The sequence below is a fragment of the Elephas maximus genome, chromosome 8 (assembly GCF_024166365.1).
Source record: "Elephas maximus indicus isolate mEleMax1 chromosome 8, mEleMax1 primary haplotype, whole genome shotgun sequence".
In the NCBI taxonomy this organism is placed as follows: Eukaryota; Metazoa; Chordata; class Mammalia; order Proboscidea; family Elephantidae; genus Elephas; species Elephas maximus.
Genome location: NC_064826.1, coordinates 75,598,748 through 75,626,262, shown reverse-complemented (window position 1 = coordinate 75,626,262; position 27,515 = coordinate 75,598,748). Strand labels below are relative to the sequence as shown.

Genomic DNA, 27,515 nt, shown 5'->3' with positions numbered 1-27,515 from the left:
TGTGGCTGTAGTTCTAAAATCAGGTAGTATGAGGCCTCCCACTTCTTCTTCAGTAATGCTTTACTTATCTGGGGCCTCTTCCCTTTCCACATAGTTGGTGATTTTTTTTCTCTATCTTGTTAAAGAATGCTGTGGAAATTGAGATTGCACTGTATCTGGGGATCCCTTTGGGTAGTATGGACATTTTCACAATATTAAGTCTTCCTATCCAGGAGCATGGCATGTTTTTCCAGTTTTGTGGGTCTCTTGATTTCTTGTAGTAATGTTTGTAGATTTCTTTATATAGGTTTTTTACTATCCCTGGTCAGATTTATTTCTATGAACTTTATCTTCTTAGGTGCTACTATAAATAATATTGATTTGGTGAGTTCTTTTTTGAAGTTCTCTTTGTTGGTATAGAGGAATTCAGCTGATTTTTGTATATGGCATTGTATCCTGCTACTTTGCTGAAATATTCTATTAGTTTCACCAGCTTTCTTGTGGATTCGTTGGGGTTTTCTGTGTATAAAAGCATATTATATGTGAATAGGAATAGTTTTACCTCTTCCTTACCAGTTTGGATGCTCTTTATTTCTTGCCTTATTTCTCTAGCTAGAACTTCCAACGCGATGTTGAATTAGAGTGGTGATAAAGGGTATCCTTGTCTGGTTTCTGTTCTCAAGGGGAATGCTGTCTGTCTCTCTCCATTTAGAATGATATATTGGCTGCTGGTTTTGTATAAATACCCTTTATTATGTTGAGTAATTTCTCTGCTATTCCTATTTTGCTGAGAGTTTTTATCAGGAATGGGTGTTGGTCTTCGTCAAATGCCTTTACTGTGTTGACTGATAAGATCATGTGACTGTTTTATTTATGTGCTGGATTATGTCGATTGATTTTCTTATGTTGAGCCATCCCTGCATACCTGGTATGAATCCCACTTGATCATAATATATTGTTTTTTGATACCCTGTCGAATTCTATTGGGTAGAATATTGCTGAGAATTTTTGCGTTTATGTTCATGAGGGATATTGGTCTGTAGTTTTCTTTTTTGTGATGTCTTTGCCAGGCTTTGCTATCAGAGTTATGCAGGCTTCTTAGAATGGGTTTGGGAGTATTCTGTCTTTTTGTATGTTCTGAAATAGTTTGAGTAGTATTGGTGTTAGCTCTTCTCTGAAAGTTTGGTAGATTTCCCAAGTGAAGCCATCTGGTTCAGAGTTTTGTTGTTGTTGTTGTTGTTGTTGACAGTTTGTTTTATTACCTCTTAAACCTCTTCTTTTATTATGGGTCTGTTTAGATTTTCTACCTCAGTTTGTGTTAGTGTAGGTAGGTAGTGCGTTTCTGGAAATTTGTCCATTTCCTCCAGGTTTTGACATTTGTTGGGGCACAGATTTTCAAAGTATCCTGTTATGATCCTTTTTATTTCAGTTGTGTCTGTTGTGGTATCACTTGTCTCATTTTCTATTATGGTTATTTGCTTCCTGTTTTTCTTTTGTCAGATTGGCCAGTGGTTTGTCTATTTGGTTGATCTTTTCAAAGAACCAACTTTTGGTCTTGTTGATTCTTGTATTGTTTTTCTGATCTCTGTTTCATTTATTTTGGCTCTTTATTATTTCCTTTCTTCTTGTGACTGTGGGCTTCTTTTGCCTATCTCTTTCTATTTGCTCAAGTCATAGGGTTAATTTTTTTATTTTGGCCCATTCTTCTTTTTTGAGATGTGTGTTTATTGCTATAAATTGTCCTCTAAACACTGCTTTGCTGTGTCCCAGAGCTTGTGGTAAGATGTGTTTTCATTCACATTTGATTCTATGAATTTTTTTTATTCCATTCTTGATTTCTTCTATAACCCAGTAGTTTTTAAGAAAGATGTTCAGTTTCCATGTATTTGATTTTTTTTCTTGCCATTTCTGTTATTGATTTTTACTTTTATGGCATTATGATCAAAGAAGAGGTTTTGTATTATTCCGATGTCTGGATTTTGTTAAGGCTTGCTTTGTGGCCTAAAATGTGATCACTTCTGGAAAATGTTACATATGCATTGGAAAAGAATGCATACTTGGCTGCTGTTGGGTGAAGTGTTCTGTATATGTCTAAGAGGTCAAGTTGGTTGATTGTGGCATTTAGATCTTCTGTATCTTTATGAAATTTCATTCTAGATGTTCTGCCCTTCACCGAAAGTGGTGTTTCAAAATCTGCTGTTATCATTGTGGAGCTATTTGTTCTTTCAATGCTGTTTGAGTTTGTTTTATGTATTTGGAGCCCTGTCATTGGGTTTGTATATACTTATTATGGTTATGTCCTCCTGGTGTATTGACCCTTTAATCATTATATAGTGGCTTTCCTTATCCTTTATGGTGGATTTTGCTTTAAAGTCTATTTTGTTGGAGATTAATATTGGCACTCCTGCTCTTTTTTGATTATTGTTTGCTTGATATATATGTTTGTTTCAGTCCTTTGAGTTTTAGTTTATCTTTGTGTCTTAGGTGTCTCTCTTTTAGACTATATATAGATGGATCATGCTTCCCGCCGCCCCCCCCCCTTACCATCCTGCCACTCTTTGCCTCTTTACTGGTGTGTTTAGGCCATTTACATTCAATATAATTATTGATATGTATGAGTTTACTGCTGTCATTTTGTTGTTGTTTTGTGTGTATGTGTGGTGGTGTTGACATTTCCTTTGTTCCATTTAATTTTCTGTACTGAGTTATTTTTGTTTATGGATTTTCTTTTCATCTCTTTCATTATTGTTGATTTTGTGTTTGCTGTGTCTTTATGTTTTTCTTTTTTTTATTTTAATGGGAAGGTTTGTTAGCTACCTTTGTGTTTACCTTGAAATTTGCCATTATTTTTCTAAGTTTAAACCAGTCTTTAATTTCTTGATATTGCCTTGACTTCCTTTCCCTGTAAAAGTTTTCTGACCACACCATTTATTCCCTCTTTTTTTGTTTTGAAATTGGCATCGTTTACATATTGATGTTTCCGATTCTCTATTTTCAGTCTTTTAGCTTTGTGTGGTTTTTGTGAATTCCCTATATGGGTTGGTGTCTGGTAGATCTCTTCTGTGTGCTAGTCTCAGATTATTGTCTGATGTTGTTGGTTCTCTAACTCAAGGACTCCCTTTTATATTTCTTGTTATTTTGGTCTGGTTTTTACATATTCCCTTTATTTCTGTTTATCTGGAAATGACCTAATTTTACCATCATACTTGAGAGACAGTTCTGCTGGATATGTAATTCTTGGCTGGCAGCTTTTTCCTTCAAGGCTTTATATGTATCATCCCATTGCCTCTTCCCTGCATGGTTTCTGCTGAGTAATCAGAGCTTAGTCTTATTGGCTCTTCTTTGTAAGTGACTTTTTGCTCATCCCTAGCCACTCTCAGGATTCTTTCTTTGTCTTTGGTTTTGGGAAGTTTGATTATGATATGTCTTCATGATTTTGGGGGGCCTATCTTGTATTTTTTTTTATCTTGTATGGGGTTCACTGAGCTTCTTGGAGATATATCTTCTCATCTTTCATGATATGAGGGAAGTTTTCTGCCAGCAAATCTTCAACACTCCTCTGTGTTTTCAGTTATCCCCCCCGTGCTGGTACTCTGATCACTCGTAGGTTTTTCCTCTTAATAGTATCCTACATAACTCTTAGAATTTCTTCATTTTTCTTCATTCTTTTTTCTGATTTTTCCTCAAACACATTGGTATCAAGGAATTTATCTTCAGTTTTACTAATTCTGACTTCCATTGTCACCCCTCTGTTCCTATGAACTTCTATTGAGTTGTATACTTCTGAAATTTTATTGTTAATCTTTTAGATTTCTAGTTACTATTTTTGCATGGTTTCCAGCAGACTGTTTATTCTATCATTTTGTTCTAGTATTTTTTTTCCTGAATTCTTCTATTGCCTTGTCTGTGCGTTCCTTGGATTTGTCTGAGTTTTGCCTGAAATCTTTCCAGATCTCTTGGAGAGCTCTGTATATTAGTCTTTTGAATTCTTTATGAGGTAGTTCTATTACCTTATCTTCTTCCAGAAGGTTTTCTGGTTCTTTATTTTGGTCACTTGCTGGAGCCATCTTATCCTGCATCTTTATGTTATTTGATATTGATATTGACTGTTGTCTCTGAGGTAACAATAAGTTGTTATATGTATTTGTTTATTTGTTTACTGTATTTTTGTTTACTGCATTCTGAATTTTTGTTTTGTTTTGTTTGATTATGGCCAAGTAGGCTGGGCATGTGTGCCACTACTCTGGTCATTAATCTGGGCTTGTTGAAGCTCTCACCTCCTGTCTCTAGGTGGTTGGAGCAGCTACTTGGTGGTGAGCCTAGGAGTCTGTTCACTGTTCTTGTGGGGCTGCTGAAGATGTAGGAGGTGTTTTTGGTGGGGTGATGAATCTGTCTTGCTGGTCACCTGGCCATGGGTGCAGGAGGTTTTCTGCCTGGTGATTGGATTGGATGTTGTGTGTGTGCTCCACTGCTTACCTGTTGGTTGGACACAGATGCCTGAGTCATTGGTCACCGGGTGTGTGGTGTATAGTCTCTCATATATACACTCCTGGGTGGTCAGGACTGCTTGGGGGTTTTTGGAGCAGGCACAGGTGTCTGGTTGCAGTGAGGGTAAGATAGATGGCTGTCAGCTACCCCTGGGTACATGGACAGAGAGCATGCTAGAATGTGTGTGCATGGGGAGGGGGGGATGGAAGTGCATCCAGTCCTTGTCACCCAGTGCTGTTGGCTGGAGGGATTGGGGGATACCACTGATTCTCAGCCCCTGTCTTGGGTCGCTAGATGGAGTGGGTGGTACCACTGGTCCTCTGGCCCCCAGTGTGGGTGGGTGAGCCTCCTTCTTAGCAGGGAGGGCAGCGTTGAATGCCACAAATCTGCAGCTCCCACTTGGCTGCTACAGATATGAAAATGGGCCTCAGCTGGAAGCCCTTCCCATTTTGTTGTAATAAGGGAACCCCATTTCAGGTTGGCCAGCAATGCACTGATGCTGGTGATCAGTGGGGGTGAATGGTGGTATAAGTCTGTGGACCCCCTATGCCCGGGGCTGGGCAAAGTTGTGGGTGCCTGTGGACTGGCCTGTGAGTTCCAGGCTTAGGGGGTTTGGTGGTGTACAAGGATTGATGAGGAGAAGGGAGTGCTCATCTGCCGAGGAGCTCCGGTTAAGGAAGGGGTATGGTGCATGCACAGTGGGTTTGGAGCATGTACTTAGCTTTCCAAGATTTGGTGTCATTCCTGTTCAATTTTGGAGGTGTGTGCAGATTCACTGCTGCTTAGCTGCACCAGATGGGGTGAGTTTTGTCTGGGGATGTTGCTGCTTGCCTCCATCTGTGTGCACTGTGCAGATTCAGCTAGCAGGACCCAGCAATCTGGTGATCTGTAATTCCCCATTTCTGCTGTTTTTGAATTGTCTCTCCTTCCACCTGTCATTCAGCCTGATTCTTCAACTTTGTCTTTGATGCTTAGGGTTCCTAGATTGTTATATACATTTGATTCACTTGTTTTTTCAAGTCTTTGCTGTAAGAAGGATAACAGTGTCAGACTATTCTGCCATCTTGGTCCTTCCTCCCCTGGCCCCTTTCTTATGTACTAATTTCTCTTTCTCAACTTCAGGGGCTCTTTCTAACTCTCCCACCCACATTATTTTTCATGCGAAAGGAAAGAAGTAGGTTATTTTAACAAATATATATTGAGCAGCTACTATGTGTTAAGCACTACTCTGAGCACTGGGAAAACTAGTGAAAACCCTCTTGTGGGGCTTATATTTTAGTCAGTACCTACACGGGGCTGTTGAGGTAGAATCTAATAGAGAGGGATGGATGAAAATCAAGGCCAAATCCAGTAAGTGTCTTTAGTTGCTTTGCCTTTTTTGTGGAATCCCGTCAAGGTTCAAATCCACTTATGTTGGCCCTAATTTCAGCACAAGCAGCAAAATATTAAATAATATAAATAAAATATTTGATGATAAAAAAAAAACTTTCATTAGGAACAAATGAAACAGTGATTGAGGGATGGTGTATACGTGTGTGCAATTTTAAGTTGTATGAACAAGCAAGACCTTGCTGAGAAGACAGAATGCATGGAAAGCTCAGAAGGATGTCAATTAACCAGTCATTTTAAATTTGAGTTTCTTATACTTAACTTTCAGTTCCTGCATGTTGCAAAGGATTAATGTGCTCAGTTGCCAACTGAAAGGTTGAAGGTTTGAGTCTATTCAGAAGTGCTCAGGATAAAGTCCTGGCTATCTACTTTTGAAGAAACTTAGCCATTGAAAACCCTATGGATCACAGTTCTACTCTGATACACACGGCGTCACCATGAGTCAAAGTTGAATCGATGACATTTTTTTAAATACATAACTAAGTGGGAAATTTTAATAAATTTTGGATTAATCAGCTGAGTACAGAGCTATCATTTATTTTTACAGTTACACTCTATTAATTAACTTATTATTGTTGTTACTTTGTCAGAGGGGCCTCTGGAATCACCTTAGTTCATGGCTATTCATGAACACTAAGGTGATTTGAGAATAGGCCATGTTGGGGAAAGAGAGACAACTGAAGAGGTGAGTTGAGCAGCTATTGCAACAACTAAGTGAGAAAGGAACTAAATGAACACATTGACATCTTCCTAAAATGCATGAGTGATCATATCTCTTGTGTTTTTGTAGCCTTTTTGTTGTCCCTTACTTCCTTTAGGATAATGTGAAAAATCTTTATCATTTAAAGTCCCTTCAAAAACTGGTCTCTTGCTGGTTTCTCTAGCCGTAGGTCACAATCGTTCCTTAAAATTGGATTCTTTTGCGCTACCCACACTGGACCACTTTCTCTTCCTCAACTTTTCCTTCCTCCGTACTAAAAACATTCTTATACTGAAAAACTCCCATCATTTACCAAGTCTCAGCTTCCCTGTCACAAAAGTCTAGGAATTCTAACTTCCTACGCCCTCTTGAGTCTTCATAAATGCCTCTAATGTTTCCCCATGGCACTTATCGTACTATGTTGCAAACATCTCTCTACTTATCTGTTTCTTTGAATGAATGAATGATTATCCAAAAGCTTTGGTACAATGCCCTGGAAGGCCAAGACATCCCTTGCGTCTTTACTGCTCATCCTAGCCTGGTGTCTTGAGAATAGAAGTACTGGTTATCGAATAAAGTTATAAATGGAATAAATGAGTGAATAAATATTAAAATGTACATCTAGCTTCAGTGACAAAATCTAACCACAGAGTGTATATAATCATATGAGTGACAGACTCCTTCTGTGACTGTAAGAATTTTATGCTAAATAATCAGTGATAGTCTTGGCAAGTATGTGAGTTGAAATGAGCTATTTTATTATATACACATTAGGGAATATGTGTGTGTGTATATATATATATATACACACACACATAACTTTTGTGGGTAATTTATTTCTACTCTCTGCCTTATTATAAAGTAGCCCTGGTGGCACAGTACTTAAAGCTCTTGGCTGCTAACCTAAAGGTTGGTGGTTCAAACCCACCAGCCTCTGAGTGGGAGAAAGATGTGGCAGTTTGCTTCCATAAGGATTACAGCCTTGGAAGCCCTGTGACACAGTTCTATTCTGTCCTATAGAATTGGTGTGAGTCAGAATCTACTGTATGACAATAGGTTTTTTAGTTTTATCATAAATAGGGAATATTATCAGGCCTAATTTTTCCAACATTCACAATTTTGTCACTTAGGAACTGCATTTAGCCACTAGAAACAAAAACTAGAAAGAATGGCTTGAACAAAATACAAGTTTTTTTTTTAAATGTAAAAAGAAGATTATAGGTAGGAAGTCTAGGGTTATAGTCTACAGACTTTTTCTCTGAAGGGTCACCTAGTAAATATTTTAGGCTTTGCAGGCCATCTAGTGTTTGTTACAACTACTCAACTTCGTCATTTTAGCATGAAAGCGCCTACTGACAATGAGTAAACAAATGGACATGCCAGTGTTCTGACAAAACTTTATTTACAAAAACAGGTGATAAGCTGGATTTTTCCCACTGTCTGTACCTCTGGTTTATGTATGGGAATCTAATGTTCTTAGCTCCAGTTCTAAAGGTTAAATCAATCGTTCAAGAAACTACTGGATTTGCAACCGTCGCATCAACATAGGAAGCAGGAGGAAAAAGGACACTTGCCAAATGCCTGCTGTAATGCCTTGTTCAACATCTACTTACATGTCATTGGCCAGTTATGGATGCAAGGAAGGCTGGGAAATGTAGTTGTTTAGATGAACATATGTTAGTTCATAATAAAGTCAGGTTCTGTTACCAAGGAAGCAAGGGAAAATGGATACTGGGTGGACTTTTACCAGCCTGTGCCACACCTACCAGATTCCAGTTACTCATTGTCAGTTTTTCTTATTTGTCCTAAGGGAACACTATTAGTTCATACCTCATACAATTTTGAAAACTGGATGGTCTAACACAAAAACACTGTGAAAAGAAAGTTCAATTTACATTGTAAGTACTTAATAAAGCAACACATCATTGGGATTTTTATTCATTCTTATCATCGTATGTTTTAGGAGCCCCGGTGGCACAGTGGTTAAAGTGCTCAGATGCTAACTAAAAAGTTGGTCATTCAAATCCACCAACCGCTCCATGATAGAAAGATGTGGCAGTCTGCTTTCATGAAGATTTACAGCTTTGGAAACTCTATGGGGCAGTTCCCTTCTGCCCTGTAGGGTTGCTGTGAGTTGGAATCTCCTTGATGGCAGCGGGTGGTTGGTAGGTTGTATGTTTTGATCTCTGCTATATCCCCAGTGTCTACAATTGTGTCTGGCACACAGGAGAGTTCTATAAACATTTTTTTAAAAGAATTTTTATTGTGCTTTAAATGAAAGCATACAAGTCAAATCAGTCTCTCATACAAAACCGTATATACACCTTGCTGTATACTCTTGGAAACCCTGGTGGCGTGGTGGCATAGTGGCTAAGTGCTACGGCTGCTAACCAAAGGATCGGCAGTTCAAATCTGCCAGGCACTCCTTGGAAACTCTATGGGGCAGTTTTACTCTGTCCTGTAGGGTCGCTATGAGTCAGAATTGACTCGACGGCAATGGGTTTGGGATTTTTTTTTTTAATATATACTCTTAGTTGCTTTCCCCGTAATGAGACAGCACACTCCTTCTCTCTACCCAGTATTTCCATGTCTGTTCAGCCAGCTTCTGTCCCCCTCGGCCTTCACGTCTCCCCTCCAGACAGGAGCTGCACACATAGTCTCATGTGTCTACTTGATCCAAGAAGCCTACTCCTCACCAGTGTCATTTTCTGTCTTATAGTCCAGTCCAATCCCTGTCTGAAGAGTTAGCTTTGGGAATGGTTCCTCTCCTGGGCTAACAGAAAGTCTGGGGACCATGACCTCTGGGATCCCTCCAGTCTCAGCCAGACCATTAAGTCTGGTCTTTGTACGAGAGTTTGAGGTCTGCATACCACTGCTCTCCTGTTCCTTTAGGGATTCTCTGTTGTGCTACCTGCTATGGCAGTCATTGGTTGCAGCTGGGCACCATCTAGTCTTCTGGTCTCAGGCTGATGTAGTCTCTAATTTATGTGGCCGATTCTGACTCTTGGGTTCATACTTACCTTGTATCTTTAGTGTTCTTCATTCTCCTTTGTTCCACATGGGTTGAGACCAATTGATGCATCTTAGATGGCCACTTGCTAGCATTTAAGACCCCAGATGCCACTCTCCAAAGTGGGATGCAGAATGTTTTCTAAATAGATTTTATTATACCAATTGATGTAGGTGCCCCCTGAATCTATGGTCCCCGAACCCGTGCCGCTGGTATGCTGGCCTTCGAAGTGTTCAGTTTACTCAGAAACTTCTTTGCTTTTGGTTTAGTCCAGTTTTGCTGACCTCTCCTATATTGTGTGTTGTCCTTCCCTTCACCTAAATTAGTTCTTGTCTACTAATTAGTGAATCCCCCTCTCCCTCCTTCTCTCCCTCCCCCCTCTCATAACCATCAAAGAATATTTTCTTCTCTTTTAAACTATTTCTTGAGTTCTTATAATAGTGGTTAATACAATACTTGTCCTTTTGCAACTAATTTCACTCAGCATAATGCCTTCCAGATTCCTCCATGTTATGAAATGTTTCATAGATTCATTGTTTTTCTTTATTGATGCATACTATTCCATTATGTGAATAAACCATAATTTATTTATCCATTCATCCATTGATAGGCATCTTGGTTGATTCCATCTTTTTGCTATTGTAAATAGTGCTGCAATGTACATGGGTGTGCATATATCTTACTTCTCTAGGGTATATTCCAAGGAGTGGGATTGCTGGGTCATATGGTAGTTATATTTCTAGCTTTTTAGGAAGCGCCAAATTGATTTCCAAAGTGGTCATAGTATTTTACATTCCCACCAGCAGTGTATAAGTGTTCCAGTCTCTCCACATCCTCTCCAACATTTATTATTTTGTGTTTTTTAGATTAATTAATGTTGGTGTGAGATAGAATCTCATTGTAGTTTTGATTTGCATTTCTGTAATGGCTAATGATCATGAGCATTTCCTCATGTATCTGTTAGCTACCTGAATGTCTTCTTTAGTGAAGTGCCTGTTCATATCCTTTGCCCATTTTTTAATTTGGTTGACTTTTTGTAGTTCAGTTTTTGCAGTAGCATTTAGATTTTAGAGATCAGATGCTGATCAGAAATGTCATAGCTAAAAACTTCTTCCCAGTCTGTAGGTAATCGTTTTTACTCTTTTGGGGAAGTCTTTGGATGAGCATAGGTGTTTGACTTTTAGGAGTTCCCAGTTATCTAATTTCTCTTTTGCTGTTTGTGCAGTTCTAGTAATGTTTTGTATACCTTTTATGCCATGTTTTAGTGCTCCTAGAGTTGTCCCTATTTTTTTCTTCCATGATCTTTATCGTTTTAGATTTTATATGTAGGTCTTTGATCCATTTTGAGTTGGGTTTTTTGCATGGTGTGAGGTATGGGTCTTGTTTCATTTTTTTGCATATGGATATTCTGTTATGCTAGCACCATTTGTTAAAGAGACTGTCCTTTCCCCATTTAACAGACTTTGGGACTTTGTCAAATATCAGCTGCTCATATGTGGATGAATTTATGTCTGGAGTCTCAATTCTGTTCCATTGGTCTATGTATCTGTTGTTGTACCACTACCAGGCTGTTTTGATGACTGTGGTGGTGTAACAGTTTGTAAAATCAGGTAATGTGAGGCCTCTCACTTTGTTCTTTTTTTTCAGTAATGCTTTACTTATCGGGGGCCTCTTTCCGTTCCATATGAAGTTGCTGATTTGTTCCTCCATCTCATTAAAAAATGTCACTGGTATTTGGATCAGGATTGCATTGCACCTATAGATCGCTTTGGGCAGAATAGATATTTTTACAATATTGAGCCTTCCTGTCCATGAGCAAGTTACATTTTTCCACTTATATAGATCTCTTTTGGTTTCTTGCAGTAATGTCTTGTAGGTTTCTGGTTAGATGTATTCCTAAGTATTTTATCTTCTTAGGGGCTATTGTAAATAGTATTGATTTGGTGATTTCCTCTTCATCGCTCTCTTTGTTGGTACAGAGGAATCCAACTGATTTATGTATGTTTACCTTGTATCCTGACTGCTGAACTCTTCTATCAGTTTCAGTAGTTTTCTTGAGGTTTTTCTGTGTATAAGATCATGTCATCTACAAATAGAGATACTTTTACTTCTTCTTTGCTAATTTGGATACCTTTATTTCTTTATCTAGCCTAATAGCTCTGGCTAGGACCACCAGCACAATGTTGAATAAGAATGGTGATAAAGGGCATCCTTGTCTGGTTTCTGTTCTCATTGGGAATGCTTTCAGTCTGTCTCCATTTAGGATGATGTTGGCTGTTGGCTTTGTATAAAAGCCCTTTATTATGTGGAGGAATTTTCCTTCTACTCCTATTTAGCTGAGCGTTTTTATCATGAATGAGTGTTGAACTTCGTCAAATGCCTTTCCTGCATCAATTGATAAGATCATGTGGTTCCTGTATTTTGTTTTATTTATATGATGGATTATATTGATTTTTTGTCTAGTGTTGAACCATCCCTGCATACCTGGTATGAATCCCACTTGGTTGTGGTGAAGTATTTTTTTTTTTTTCTTTTTTTTTGATATGTTGTTGAGGGATATTGGTCTGTAATTTTCTTTTTTTAATGTTGGTACCAGGGTTATGCTGGCTTCATAGAATAAGTTTGGGAGTATTCCATCCTTTTCTATGCACTGAAATACCTTTTATAGTAGTGGTGTTAACTCTTCTCTGAAAGTTTGTTGGAATTCTCCAGTGAAGCTGTCAGGGCTGGGGCTTGTCTGTGCTGGGAGTTTTTTTATTACTTTTTCAATCTCTTCTTTTGTTATAGGTTTATTTAGTTGCTCTGCCTCCATTTGTGTTAGTTTAGGTATAAACATTTTCTGAATGAATAAATGAACTGCCAATGTCACTAGTTATGATTTTTGGGTTGCAGGCAACAGAAACTGACTCTAGCCAACAGAATTCTTTCTTAAGAGAATTTACTAGCTTCCAGAGTTAACAAGATACTGGAGAACCAGTATCAAAAAGGGACAGGTGTCAGAAAAAATAAATAAATAAATAAAAGCCAGAAGTATACATAGTAGAACTAATTGATCCAATTAGTCTGTCATAAATTAATGTTGTTGTCAGATGCCGTTGAGTCAGTCCCGACTCATAACGACCCTACCTACAACAGAAGGAAACACTGCCTGGTCCTGAGCCATCCTCACAATAGTTGCTAAGTTTGAATCCATTGTAACCACCACATTAAACCATTTCATTGATGGTCTTCCTCTTTTTCATAGGTCCTGTTTTCACCATGTCGTTGAATCACTCCAATCAATATTTAAAGCCCTCAGAGAGAGATCCTAGTATGCCAAATGTGACTGAATCATCTGTCCCTTTGGCTAGAGGAAAACAAGACACCTTTTTAATAGTCTTAACAAAATTGCACATAATTAGAAAGAATCAAGATATTAAGATGAAATCAATGTGAAGGATGAAATTAGCAGGAAGAATCTGGGTGGAAGAAATGTTCACCACATGGCTCCATTGCTTTAATTTTCATGCTTCCAGAAAGTCATATAAAAGTCAGTAGAAGTCTCATATGGGAGGGAAAAGAGACCCAGCAATCAATACCTTCACTTTTCAAATGAAATAGCAAACTTTCACCTTGTAAAATTGAGTACCTGAATCCTGAACAGATAAACCAACAAGAAAAGTTTTCTAAGGCAAGAAACACAGGATGTGATATTGGAGAACAGTAAAGAAATGCTGAAGCTAGGTGAAGCACTAAGGCCCAATGGCTTTGTCCATATGGGCACCTTGGCTTTATGTAATGCCATCTGCACAAAGAAGACTACCAGTGATAGAATTTCATAAACTTTCCAAGCATTTTTTTCTGATACTTTATTTTCTAAAAAGGCCACAGTGCCAGTCATGTTGATTACTGATCAAAATTCATTATAGTGTCATAAAAAGTTGAAACCAGCTGGATTTTCATTTCGTTTGCCTTTGTAGATCTAACCAGTAAATGTAGTTCCATGACAACCTAGAGATTTATTTTTAAGCATGATTCACAATAAGTATCATCTAACAACTATGATTATGCAAATCTCTTTCCCAGGTAACTGTCAGACATTTGGAATTGCTTTAACTTGGTAAATTTTATTGGATTTTTAAAAATTGTAAAATTAGAATTATTCTCTTTATTTACTTGATAAAAAAAAGAAAACAATTCATCCAACACCCAAAATGTATTTGCATAATTGCAAATATGTGTGCTATCACTGAGGGCCAATCCGAGTAATTGCTGGAACTCTAGTAAAGTAGCAGATTGTATATGCAGGGAGCCATAGAACTTACTCTAAGGATTTGGGTCTTGATTTTATACATAATCTTTGGATATTGAAGAAATGATGGAGTCAGATTGATAAAAATGATACCCTCATCTACTCTTGAGATGAGAAGTTTATACAACGGAACAAAAAACTTTGCTTCTATGAAACTAAACTTTATAAAATTTTCTTCACATTATACACTGTAAATTGTATCTATGATTTGTTATCAAGAAATATATATAAAAATGACCATTGTAAAGTAAATGAGCAACTAGAGTATTACAAAGAAATGTAGCAACTCTGAAATGCATTATTTAGGAATTAAAAATTCTTAACATTTTGTAACCTGTCCTTTTCTTCCTTTTTACTATAATGCTAATCTTGTTATCTGTATGTTTTTCTTTCTGCAGTGCTTTAATACATTATTGAAACCACAAGCTCACATCCACAGTGGTTTCATGTTGACTGATTGCATATTTTGAGAGCTTGAAGTATTTTATCATGAAACATGCCATGTGGAATCTTTGAAGTGTAGAGTTCTGCTAAACACCTGAAAAAAGAATCCCTCACCTGGCATATAAGAGAGTTCCTCACCATCACGATGACAAACCAGGAAAAGTGGGCCCACCTCAGCCCCTCAGAATTTTCACAACTTCAGAAATATGCTGAGTGTAAGTATACATATTGGTAATATAATTTTATTTTGCATTTGTGATAAGAAGGCATCGTTTATTTACAAGAATAGATCACAGATCCTATTGATCATGGGGATAGATGTACACGTGTGTTTTGTGTTTATTAGTGAGGTTGAGCTGAGATTACTTTTCCAGAATGACAGAAAGGAAAAAGTAAACTCAATATCAAATCATGAAGGTAAAGAAACCAGGGCGTTAGAGTCAAAGCTAAACTTGGAAACACCCCAGCTGTAATAGAAGTAAAGCAAAGGGAAAGATTGAGAGGGAGAATGGAGACCTGTGATATTGTAATAGAGAAAAAGGACAAGCAGGAGCAGAAGTACAGTAATGAAGAAGTAAAAGGAAAAAAAGAAGGCAGTTGTATGGCCTGACTCATAGATCATAAAGAAGGGAAAATGTAAAGTTGTTTTTGTTAGGAAATATAACATTTCAAAAGAGACTGGGACTAGGGAATTATAAGAGAAGTTGTCGGGGCCTCGGACCAACTTGTTTAGTGTGTGCATTTATACAGAAGATAGGCCATAGCAATTCACTTTATAGAAGGCTATTTTTAAATATTACATTTCTTAAGGCATGCACAATTGGCTTACGAGTTATTTATTTTTACCCAAGATATTCAGGAATATTTGTACTTCACAGTAGAGTTTTAGTGATACATATGAATAGCAGCTATGTCAAGGTATTGAAAAGGGAAGAGGGAAGGAACTAATAATAGGAGGCACTGAAAAGGTTTGAATGAGGATGAATAGAGAAGAAGTGACACATAAAAAGTTTAATTGTGAGAGCGGTAGAAATAACATGGCGACTGGGAAAGTAATATGTAAGACCCGGAAAAGAGGAAAAGAATGAACAACACTTAATAGTGAAAGAGGCAAAAAATTTGAAGCAGCTGCAACACTTAATGTGGAAAGGAAGCATGGCACATAGGGAACGGACAGCAGGCATGAGTTGGCTCTTATTGTGAACGGGAGCAAGAGAAAAGGCCTCAACGCAGGGAGGGGATTTGGAATAGTAAGACACAGATGCAATGGTAACGGTGAATAATAACACTGACATTCACAGGGTACATATTATGAATCAGGAACATTAATGAATACTAGATGATTATTATCTAAAGAGCCCAGGTGGTTCAGCAGTTAAAACCATCAACTGCTAATTGGAAGGTCGGTGATTTGAAACACCAGCAGCTCCGTGGGAGAAAGATGTGTCAGTCTGCTTCCACAGAGATTTACAGCCTTGGGAACACTATGGGGTTGCTATGACTTGCAGTGTGTTTTTTTTGGTTTTTGGTTTTTTTTTTTTGCTATATTATCTTAAAGGGCCGGTTTCACAGGTGCTCAAGAGGCTAGGTATTACAGAGTAAGGGTGTTGACAGGTATTTGAAAATCCATATGGACATGTACATTTTCTTAGTCAATAATAATAAAAGTACAAATACTATCATGTGAGGTTAGAAATTTTTTGACATCCAATTGTAGTCTTCATACTCAAAACTGGGCCGTCAAAAACACGATTAATCCATTTACATACAAAGAAAATTTAGCCTATAGTGGCTGCATTCTTGTTTCTTATCTGCAGTTTTGTATGCAATCATTTCTAAATTGACTTAAAAAAAATAATCAACCTATGGTTTCCAATTTCTGTATGCTCTTTGCTATTGTGGACTATCCAATCATTAAGTAAATACTTCTGAGCATCTTCTTTAGGGAGGAGGGTATTCTGCTCGGTGCTGCAGAAAATACAAATATAAACTGATATGGACCCTTTCTTCAAGGGATTTACAGTTTAATGAAGACTAGAGACTAATGGATAAATGTCACTGTATCTAGGCAGAATATTGTATCTGCTACAAAGTTTAGCATTGTTTAGGTTTTTAGAATCCAATTGGAGATGGGAAGTTTTTATGAAATAAGGGGATTAGAAATGAATCTTGAAAACTAGGATTAGGTAAATGGGCAAGAAAATAATATGGATAAAAACTGAAATTCAGTATATATTTGAGAAAGAGAGACCAGCCACATTTAGTCACACCACAAATTAAAGGGTGAGTAGAGTTAATGCTGTTAAAAAAAAAAAAAATGAGATTGAATCAAAGTATGAAATGCTGAGCTTAGATGGTTGTGATAGACAGTGCGGAGTCATGGTAGGGCTGTAAGAAGTGGAGTGACATGAGTAATGCCCTGCTTCACAGAGTTTAGTCTGGCAACTGAAAGTGGTATATGGTAATGGAAAGATGCTAGAGGTAGGCCGGTTAGCAGGTTATTGGAATAGACTATATAACCTGGGTGATGAAAAATGACTGGAGAAGTGGAGATTCAGATATTTTAACATTAGAACTAATAGTGCAGAGCTTGACAAGCGATAAAATATGGGAATTGATGAGAAAGACAGAGAATGAATTTAACACCAGTTTTGACATTGAAGATTATAGTGACAATACATATGTGGAAAGGTCACTAAAAGGAGCTACATAAGTAAAGAAAACATTGAGTTTCATTTAGACTATGTTGAACTTGGCTTGATTATTAAAATTTTAAAATAATTATTAAAATATTATTATATTTTCCAGTATCTGGGTACTTTAAATGAAAAGTGCTTATGGAACTATTAATATACAATAGGTAAATTACTTCCACACAATATGATTTATAATGACTGTTGCTCAGATATTTAAATTTTCTTTGTAAGCAGACAGACATTTCTACTAAATTATTAAATATATTTCAGGCAGCTACTTTTATTTTATTGGCTAAGGAATATGGGGCTACAGTTATATCATAGGAATCAATTTATGGGAATGTCTAAGACAAATGGTAATAAAATTATCATAAATGTAAATGTTGTAACATGTTGAGACAAATTTATGAGAGTTCAGTAAACTGGTAATATTAAGTGAAAAAGTGAATGTAAAATGTTAAAGGAATTTTTTGAGAAGACAAACTCAATAGTACAAGGTAACATGGAGAGTATAAAACATTAAAATGAATTTTGCAAGAAGAAAAGCTAACAGATTAACTGTGAATATGAAAAAAAAAAAAAAATGTGTCTATTCCGTGAACCCTGGAGGCTCAGTGGTTAAGAGCTATGGCTGCTAACCAAAAGGTTGGCAGTTCGATCCACCAGCTGCTCCTTGGAAACCCGATGGAACAGTTCTGTTCTGTCCAATAAGGTCTCTATGAGTTGGAATTGACTCGACGGGAATGGGTTTTGTTTTGTTTTTTTAATTCCATGATCATTAGACTTACTCCTCTTTTTAAATAACCAAGACCACAGGAAAAGTGCTAGACTTACTCCTTTAAGAAGTTTCCTGTGTAATAAGGAATCAAAGCATATAGTGTTTAGAATGTACCCTTGTGTAATAAATTGCCATTGCCAAAATATAACTGTAAACAAACTTATTATCCAGAAAGTTATAAAAGTAGTACCTTTTCCATGCTATTCAATACATGTGATTAAGTGTATCAAGTTTATCAGTGGCATTTAAGGGTCTGATCTGCCATGCCGTAAAGCAGTATTTAGAAAGTGATGTTCCTCCTTACTTTATTAGAAAGTGGCATATTGGATTCACTTTCTTGAGTTTACTTATTTTGTCTGTCAAAAAGAAGTTGTTTATATGCATTAAATGAGGAAATATTGAAAAAAATACTTGTTGATTTAAGGTTAGCTTTACAACATGCTAAGATTATATGTAGTATACATCCAATAAGTGCTTTTTAATGCTTTTTTGGGATGGAGTGTAGTAAGATGAACAAGCTCATGGGACTCCTACCTCAGTAAAATCTAAGCCAGTACTTCAAAACCATGAAAATCATCTTCTCAAGTTATTTATCTGGTGGTGAATTTTCTCCACAATCATCACAATATACATTGCAACTCTAAACCTTTTCATGACTTTGGGCTTTTTTCATTATTGAGGTAAACAGAATGATTTAGCCCAGGATTCCTGGTTAGGCAGCTGGCACATCAGACAGCCTGTGTTCAAATCCTGATACTGACATTATTTGCATATCTGACACTGGGCTTACTTAACATCTGTGTGTGTCACTTATTGCACCTATAAAATGAGGAAGATGACACATATGTCATGTGTGGTAATCATTAAATTGAATGGGTTAATATATGTGATGTAATTAGGACAGCACCTGTTTATATGTGTTTATGATTATTATTTAAACAGAGGCAGTGAGTGTGTTATGTTGGCTGTTTGAACATATTGTTGATGATAAAGTACAAAAGTGTCACATTTCTGAACATGAAGAGTTGGTGCTTTTTTTTTCTGCTGTAAAACTAGATTCTTCCTACAAGGTAGAAGCTTCTGATGCTTTTGGCAGCCTTGGTTGTGTGTTGTCCCCACAAATGCTGAAGGCAGCTAATGTGGAGCCTGCTGTGGCTGCCTACAGCGTGCTGCAACCAGGCTCCCGTTTAGGGTTTCAGGCTGAGTCACTCCATGGAAAACGTTTCCGTCGACATGTGGGAGGGGAGTATAATTTTCTTCCCCACTCTTTCTATAAAGCCATTCAAACTGCTTTGATAAGATAAAGAGCTCTAACTCCTGCCGTGTAGAGAATTGAGCTGAAAACGTTATTAGCCTACCAGAGCTTCCTGCTGTGGTTCCAGAGTACAGCAAAGGGTTAAGAAACTCTGAGTCTTTTCATGAATAACAATATTTTGTATGTAAAGTCTATGTGATGTATCTCAGTGATTCATTATTTATCCACATATTGTCATTTAGGATTGGCTTTTTATTTGCTATATATAAAGTTTGTTATATAGCATGTAAATTATTATTATTTTTTTTGTTTGAAAAATACTGTGTTATGATGGGAACATTTCCAAGCTTTCATAAATTTCATACTGTTTATAGCAGCTGGCAGGAGTCCTGGTGGTACAGTGGTTAAAGAGCTGGCTGCTAACCAAAATGTTGCCAGTTCAAATCTACCAGCTACTCCTTGGAAATCTTAAGGGGCAGTTCTATTTTGTCCTATAGGGGTACTATGAGTTGGAATCGACTCGACCGCAGTGGGTTTAGATTTTTTGGTTTAAAGCAGCTGGCATTGTAAAGAGTTGTAAAATTATGGTGAGCTAGTTCTTTTCAGTAAGGATCAATGTGCCTAATGTTTGGACCTAATGTACAATTTCTTCCATTGGAAAGAGGCATATGCAGTGTAGCTTAGTGGAAAAGAGTACAGGCTTTGCAAGCAAACAGATATTTAACAGCGTGAATCTTAGCTCCATCTTCTACTTATTAGCAGTGTAACCTTGTAAATGTTCCGTAAACTATCTGTGCCTCAGCTCTCTCACCTGAAAAAACAGAATACCACTTCAAAGTGTTGTTGTAGGATTTAATGAAACAATAATTATCATAATAATAAATTATAGGTTTTTAGTGTCTTGTGCTGAAAAATTTACAATTATCAACTCATTTAATTCTCACAATAAACCTCAGGTGTTGACACGTCATCCCTGTTTCTGCCACAGTCCCTGGCATATAGCCATGGCTCAATAAGTGATAACAAAATCAAAACACTAATATTTAGTATATGTTTGTTGTGAAGACCAATATGTTAAGGAATAGTTATTAAACATGTTTCCAAAATAGGGAAAACTAAAACCTAGGACCCAAAACTTTAAATCTCCCTCAGTAACAGACATCTCCCAGAGGGTTTTTGCATACACAACAAGGCAAATTAGCTCTGCTGCCAGCTATGGCTTTGACCACAAAATATCTTTCTGGCCTCTAACTCTGGTTGATTAGACTGGACCATGTGTGAACTTCAGTGATGTTCTGCCTAAAATGAAGACAGGTTTTAGCATTCTACACACATTCCTTCCTCCTTGTCCTTGGAACCTCCCTCACTGAAGCAATTTTAGTAAAAATATTTCCAAGCCCTTTTCTATTTTCCATACATTTAATCTTCTTCTTAGGAACTGTACCCACTACCATGACGGCCTAATTGTGCCTTTCAGGTATGTTTTGTGCTTAATTCATACAAAATGGGATAAAGAGAATACAGACAGAGAAGACTCAATCTCTCCTCATGTATGTCTTCAATTTATTGTTAACCAAATTTGGATTACATCCTAGCTCTCTTTCCTATTTGGCCATGCTGGGATTAGCTTTTATTTCTGGCCTACATCCTGTGTTAGAGTGACCCTATTTTGACAGGCCAAGCCAATTATTGATAAATAACCTCTTTGTACAAGACAAAAGGAAAAAAGTCATAAGGCCTTTTAATATAGTGGCTGAGAGTACAAAATTTGGTGCCAGATAAAACTGGTTTTGAGCTTTAGCACTGACATAACTACCTCAGCTTTCTCGCCAATATCATAGGATTTTGTTGACAGTTAAAAGTAACAATGGGTGTAAAGTGGTCAGGAGATAATACATTATTATTACAAGGATTGTGATAGTGGTGGCTGAGATAGTTTAATGTCGAATGCACACTTTAAAATAAATAAATAATAATTTAGAGCACTGAATTGTACCAGAAATGTCTTGACTTCTTGAAAACTCTTGTCATTGTCACTGACACTTGTTCTCCACTTTGAATCTGGAACTCTATTTTAGATAAGTCGTGTCTCCCATTTCTGGCCCTGTTTCTCTGATTTGCATTGGTTTACTCAGCAGTCCTTGGCTCTGATCCAGAGTGTATTTCTGAAATGTATGTTACCTGTATGTAGACCCAGCAGTCTACTTCTGAAAAGCGTTAGCCAGAGAAAACCTTATGAATAGCAGTGGAACATAGTCTGATACAGTGCCGCAAGATGAGCCCCCCAGGTTGTAAGACACTCAAAAGACAACTCAGGAAGAGCTGTCTCCTCAAAGTAGAGTTGATCTTAATGACATGGATAGAGTAAAGCTTTCAGAACCTTCATTAGCTGAAGTGGCATGACTCAACATTAGAAGAAACAGCTGCAAACATCCATTAATGGTCAGAACCTAGAATGTATGAAGTATGAATCTAGGGTAATTGGAAATCATCAAAAATGAAATGGAATGCATAAACATCAATATCCTAGGCATTAGAGAACTGAAATGGACTGGTATTGGCCATTTTGAGTCAGACAATTATATAGTCTACTATGCTGGGAATGACAACGTGAAGAGAAATGGTGTTGCATTCATTGTCAAAAAGAACATTTCAAGATCTATCCTGAAGTACAATGCTGTCAGTAATACGATAATATCCATATGCCTACAAGGAAGACCAGTTAATAAGACTATTATTCACATTTATGCATCAACCACTAAGGCCAAAGATGAAGAAATAGAAGATTTTTATCAGCTGCTGCAGTCTGAAATTGAACGAACATACAGTCAGGATGCATTATTGATAATTACTGGTGACTGGAATGTGAAAGTTGGAAACAAAGAAGGATTGGTAATTAGGAAATATGCCTTGGTGATAGAAACGATGCTGGAGATCGAATGATAGAATTTTGCAAGACCAATGACTTCTTCATTGCAAATGCCTTCTTTCACCAACATAAAAAGTGACTGTACACACGGACCTCACCAGACGGAACACACAGAAATCAAACTGACTACATCTGTGGAAAGAGACAATGGAAAAGCTCAATATCATCAGTCAGAAGAAGGCCAGGGGCCAACTGTGGAACAGAACATCAATTGCTCATATGCAAGTTGAAGGTGAAGCTGAAGAAAATCAGAGCAAGTCCAGAAGAGCCAAAATATGACCTTGAGAGTATCCCACGTGAATTTAGCGACCATTTGAAGAATGGATTTGACGTGTTGAACACTAGTGACTGAAGACCAAATGAGTTGTGGAATGACATCAAGGATATCATACAAGAAGAAATCAAGAGGTCATTGAAAAGACATGAAAGACATAAAAGACCAAGATGGATGTTAGAGGAGATTCTGAAACTTGCTCACAAATGTACAGCAGCTGAAGCAAAAGGAAGAAATGATGAAATAAAAGAACTGAACAGTGGATTTCAAAGGGCTACTCGAGAAGACAGAGTAAAGTATTATAATGACATGTGCAAAGAGCTGGAGACAGAAAACCAAGGGTAGAACGCACACGGCTTTTCTCAAGCTGAAAGAACTTGAGGAAAAAATTCAAGCCTCGAGTTGCAATAATGAAGGATTCTATGGGGAAAATATAAAACAATGCAGGAAGCATCAAAAGAAGATGGAAAAAATACACAGTCATTATACCAAAAAGAATTAGTCGATGTTCAACCATTTCAAGAGGTAGCATATGATCAGGAACTGATGGTACTGAAGGAAGAAGTCCAAGCTGCTCTGAAGGCATTGGCAAAAAACAAGACTCCAGGAATTGACGGAATATCAGTTGAGATATTTCAACAAACAGATGCAGTGCTGGAGGTGCTCACTCATCTATGCCAAGAAATATGGAAGACTGCTTCCTGGCCAACTGACTGGAAGAAATCCATATTTATGCCTATTCACAAGAAAGGTGATGCAACCAAATGGAGAAATTATAGAACAATATTATTAATATCACACGCAAGCAAAATTTTGCTGAAGAGGAAGGCGGAGCCAAGATGGCAGAATAGACAGACACTTCGGTGAGCCCTCTTTACAGCAAAGACCCCAAAAAACAAGTGAAACAAGTACATTTATGGCAAGCTAGGAGCCCTGAACATCAAAGGCAAGCTTAGAAAATGAACTGAGGAGCAGGGGGAGGAAGAGATGCTTCAGAAGCAGAGAGGAGTTACCGGACCTGAATTGCAGGCACCATTCCCTGGGAGGAGCGGTGGTGGGCTGGTACTAGCATTTGGCTGCAGTTTCCTCAGGGAGAAGCAGGCAACCGCACAGCTTACTCACACCTCCAGAGCCAGAGAAGGACAGCGCTCTCGGCAAAAACTAAGTAGTTACGTGTATTTTACCGCACCCCCCACCTCCCCCAAGCCGGCTACAGCAGCTGACCTCCTGGGCCTGAGATAGGCCCTGTTGAGCTCCTAGGTCCATCCTCCGGCCTTGGAGAAGGAATAAATTTGCAACTGGGGGAAAAAGATAATTTGCCAGCTACACTAACCAGGGGAACTAAGGATAGAAGCGGCTCCTGTCCAGGCATAAATAGCCTGTGGACTTTGAGTACCTTTCCCCTCTGCATGGACCTGTGTGGGCCTATTTCAGGAGAAGAGACCCTTGTTGGCAGACTCCAACTGTTTCAGTAGTGCAGTGGAGAGGTAGATGTTTGATGTTTGACATTTCTTTATCTATTAAAAAGGGTCCTCACCTACCCATATCAGGGGCCTAAGGTCTGGTAGCTCCACTCAGATCGCTCAGCCACCCATGACAGGGGTCCAGGGATAATTGGCACCTCCCAGTTCTTACAGTCAAAACTTTGGGTGCCCATGGTCTGTCTGCAGAACCCACCCACCTGTACACTTTAGGGAACAGGGACACACTGTCCTCAGAGACAAGGGGGGATGATTCTCAGCCCCCTGTCTTGTTCAGAATGTGACCCCCTGCTGCAACCAGATACCGGCACCTACACCAATCACCCCGTCCCTCTAAGACTGTAGGACAGAGCCTGTACCACACACTTCATGATCAGCTACCTGGAAACCTGAGCTGAATTTATACAAGAAAAGTGAATGGACTCCTAGACTGATATATCTGATAACAGCCCTAGCCATCTGGGGACAGGACGTCAGAGTTCCAAAGGCGAAAATAATTAAGCTAGCTCACTCAAGCAACCCATTTGGGCATATCAAAGAAAAACAAAGCAACAAGCTAAGACATGGTAAATAAACATAAAATAAACTAATAAAATAACTTATAGATGGCTAGGAGACAGCAGTTAATGTCAAGTCACATAAAGAAACAGACAATGATCACCTCAACAAGCTCTCAAAACAAAGAATCCAGGAATCTTCTAGATGGAAGTACCTTCTTGGAATTACCAGAGGCAGAATACAAAAGATTAATATACAGAACCCTTCAAGATATCAGGAAGGAAATGAGGCAGTACACAGAACAACCAAGGAACACATAGATAAAGCAATTGAAGAAATTAAAAAGATTATTCAGGAACATAATGAAAAATTTAATAAGCTGGAAAAATCCATAGATAGCAATCAGAAATTCAGAAGATTAACAAAAAATTACAGAAGTGGACAACTCAGTAGAAAGTCAGAGAAGCAGAATTGAGCAAGTGGAAGGCAGAATTTCTGAACTGGAAGATAAAGCACTTGGCACAAATATATTTGAAGAAATATCAGATAAAAGAATTAAAAAAAAAATGAAGAAGCCTTAAGAATCATGTGGGACTTTATCAACAGAAATAACCTACGACTGATTGGAGTACCAGAACAGGGAGGGATAGCAGAAAATACAGAAAGAATTGCTCAAGATTTGCAGGCAGAAAACTTCCCTGATATCGTGAAAGATGAGAAGATATCTATCCAAGATGCTCATCAAACTCCACATAAGGTAGATGTTAAAAGAAAGTCACCAAGACATATTACAATCAAACTTGCCAAAACCAAAGATAAAGAGAGAATTTTAAGAGCAGCTAGGGATAAACTAAAAGTGACCTACAAAGGAGAGTCAATAAGAATAAACTCAGACTACTCAGTAGAAACCATGCAGGCAAGAAGGCAATGGGATAACTTATATAAAAAATTGAAGGAAAAAAAATTGCCAGGCAAGAATCATATATCCAGTAAAACTGCCTCTAAAATATGAAGGTGAAATGAGAATATTTCCAGATAAACAGAAGTTTAGGGAATTGGTAAAAGCCAAACCAAAAGTACAAGAATACTCAAGGGAGTTATTTGGTTAGAAAATCAATAATATCAGGTTGATACCCAAGAATAGAACACTGGGCAGAGGAATCAGAAGTCAACTAGAAAGGGAAATCAAAAAAAATAAATCAAGGTAAAAAAAAAAGCTCAAAACAGGGTAACAGCAATGTTATGTAAAAGAAGACAACATTAAAACAATAAAGAGGGACTAAGAAATCTAGTCATAGATCTTCCATATGGAGAGGAAAATAAGGCCATACAAAGAAATGAAAGTTAGGCTTTAAATTTAGAAAAATACGTGTAAATTATAAGGTAACCACAAAGGAGACAAACTATCCCACACATCAAAAGAAAATACAAGAAAAAAAAAATAGAGACTCAGATGAAACAAAATCAACAACAATGAATATGAGGAAAGGACAATACATAAAGGTAATCTACTCAGCACATGAAATTAAGTGGGAAAAAGAAACTGTCAACAACACACAAAAAGACATCAAAATGGTAGCACTAAATTCATACCTATCCATAATTATGCTGAGTGTAAATGGACTAAATGCACCAATAAAGAGACAGAGAGTAGCAGAATGAATTAAAAAACACCATCTGTCTATATGCTGCCTACAAGAGACTCACCTCAGAGACACAAACAAACTAAAACTCCGAGGATGGAAAAAATATATCAAGCAAACAACAATCAAAAAAAGAGCAGGAGTGGCAATATTAATTTCTGACAAAATAGACTTTAAAGTTAAATCCATCATAAAGGATAAGGAAGGACACTATATAATGATTAAAGGGACGATATACCAAGAAGATATAACCATATTAAATACTTATGCACCCCATGACAGGGCTGCAAGATACATAAAACAAACTCTAACAGCATTGAAAAGTGAGATAGACAGCTCCACAATAATAGTAGGAGACTTCAACACACTGCTTTCAGTGAGGGACAGGGCATACAGAAAGAAGTTCAATAAAGACCCAGAAGATCTAAATGCCAAAATAAACCAACTCGACCTCATAGATATATATGGAACACTCCACCCAACAGCAACCGAGTGTACTTTCTTTTCTAGTGCACATGGAACATTCTCTAGAATAGACCACATATTAGGTCATAAAGCAAGCCTTGGCAGAATCCAAAACATTGAAATATTACAAAGCATCTTCTCTGACCATAAGGCCATAGAAGTGAAAATCAATAACAGGAAAAGCAGGGAAGAGAAATTAAATACTTGGAAACTGAACAATACCCTGCTCAAAAAAAGACTGGATTATAGAAGACATTAAGGATGGAATAAATAAATTCATAGAATCCAATGAGAATGAGAACACTTCCTATCAGAACCTTTGGGACACAGTGAAAGCAGTGTTCAGAGGTAAATTTATATCAATAAATGCACACATACAAAAAGATTAAGGGGCTAAAATCAAAGAATTGTCCCCTCAACTTGAACAAATAGCAAAAGAACAACAAAAGAAACCCTCAGGCACACAGAAAAAAACAATAAAAATTATAGCTAAATGAAATAGAAACAGAAAAGCAATTGAAAGAATTAACAAGACCAAAAGCTGGTTCTTTGGAAAAAATCAACAAAATTGTTAAACCATTGGCCAAACTGACAAAAGAAAAACAAGAGAGGAAGCAAATAACCTGAATAGGAAATGAGATTGGTGATATTACAACAGACCCAACTGAAATTAAAAGAATCATATCAGGTTACTATGAAAAATTGTACTATAACAAATTTGAAAACCTAGAAGAAATGAATGAATTCCTAGAAACACACTACCTACCTAAACTAACACAAACAGAGGTAGAACAACTAAATAGACCCATAACAAAAGAAGAGATTGAAAAGGTAATCGAAAAACTCCCAACAACAACAACATAAAAGCCCTGGTCCAGATGGCTTCACTGCAGAGTTCTACCAAACTTTCAGAGAAGAATTAACACCACTACTACTAAAGGTATTTCGGAGCATAAAAAAGGATGGAATACTCCCAAACTCATTCTATGAAGCCAGCATATCCCTGATGCCAAAACCAGGTAAAGACACCACAAGAAAAGAGAATTACAGACCTATATCATGAGTCGGAATTGACTTGATTGGGTTGTTTTTTTTTTTTTTTTTTTTTAATCCTTCATGAACAAAAATGCAAAAGTCCTCAACAAAATTCTAGCCAATACAATTCAACAACATATCAAAAAAATAATTCACCATG

General features: G+C 37.5%; 1 protein-coding gene across 11 annotated transcripts in view; it reads left to right on the top strand.

Moving 5' to 3' along the window:
* DGKB (diacylglycerol kinase beta) overlaps positions 1-27,515 on the top strand; it is a 795,246-nt gene that overhangs the window by 64,618 nt on the left and 703,113 nt on the right. For 10 of the 11 annotated variants that reach the window (XR_007518417.1, XM_049893502.1, XM_049893507.1 and 7 more), the window contains exon 2: positions 14,256-14,516. Coding sequence is in view for 9 of the 11 variants with exons in the window: in XM_049893502.1 (XP_049749459.1) it covers positions 14,447-14,516 (70 nt within the window). In the remaining 2 variants the exon portion in view is untranslated. Of the gene's footprint in view, positions 1-14,255; positions 14,517-27,515 lie in introns of those variants that run through there. The other variant, XM_049893512.1, reaches the window with a different exon arrangement.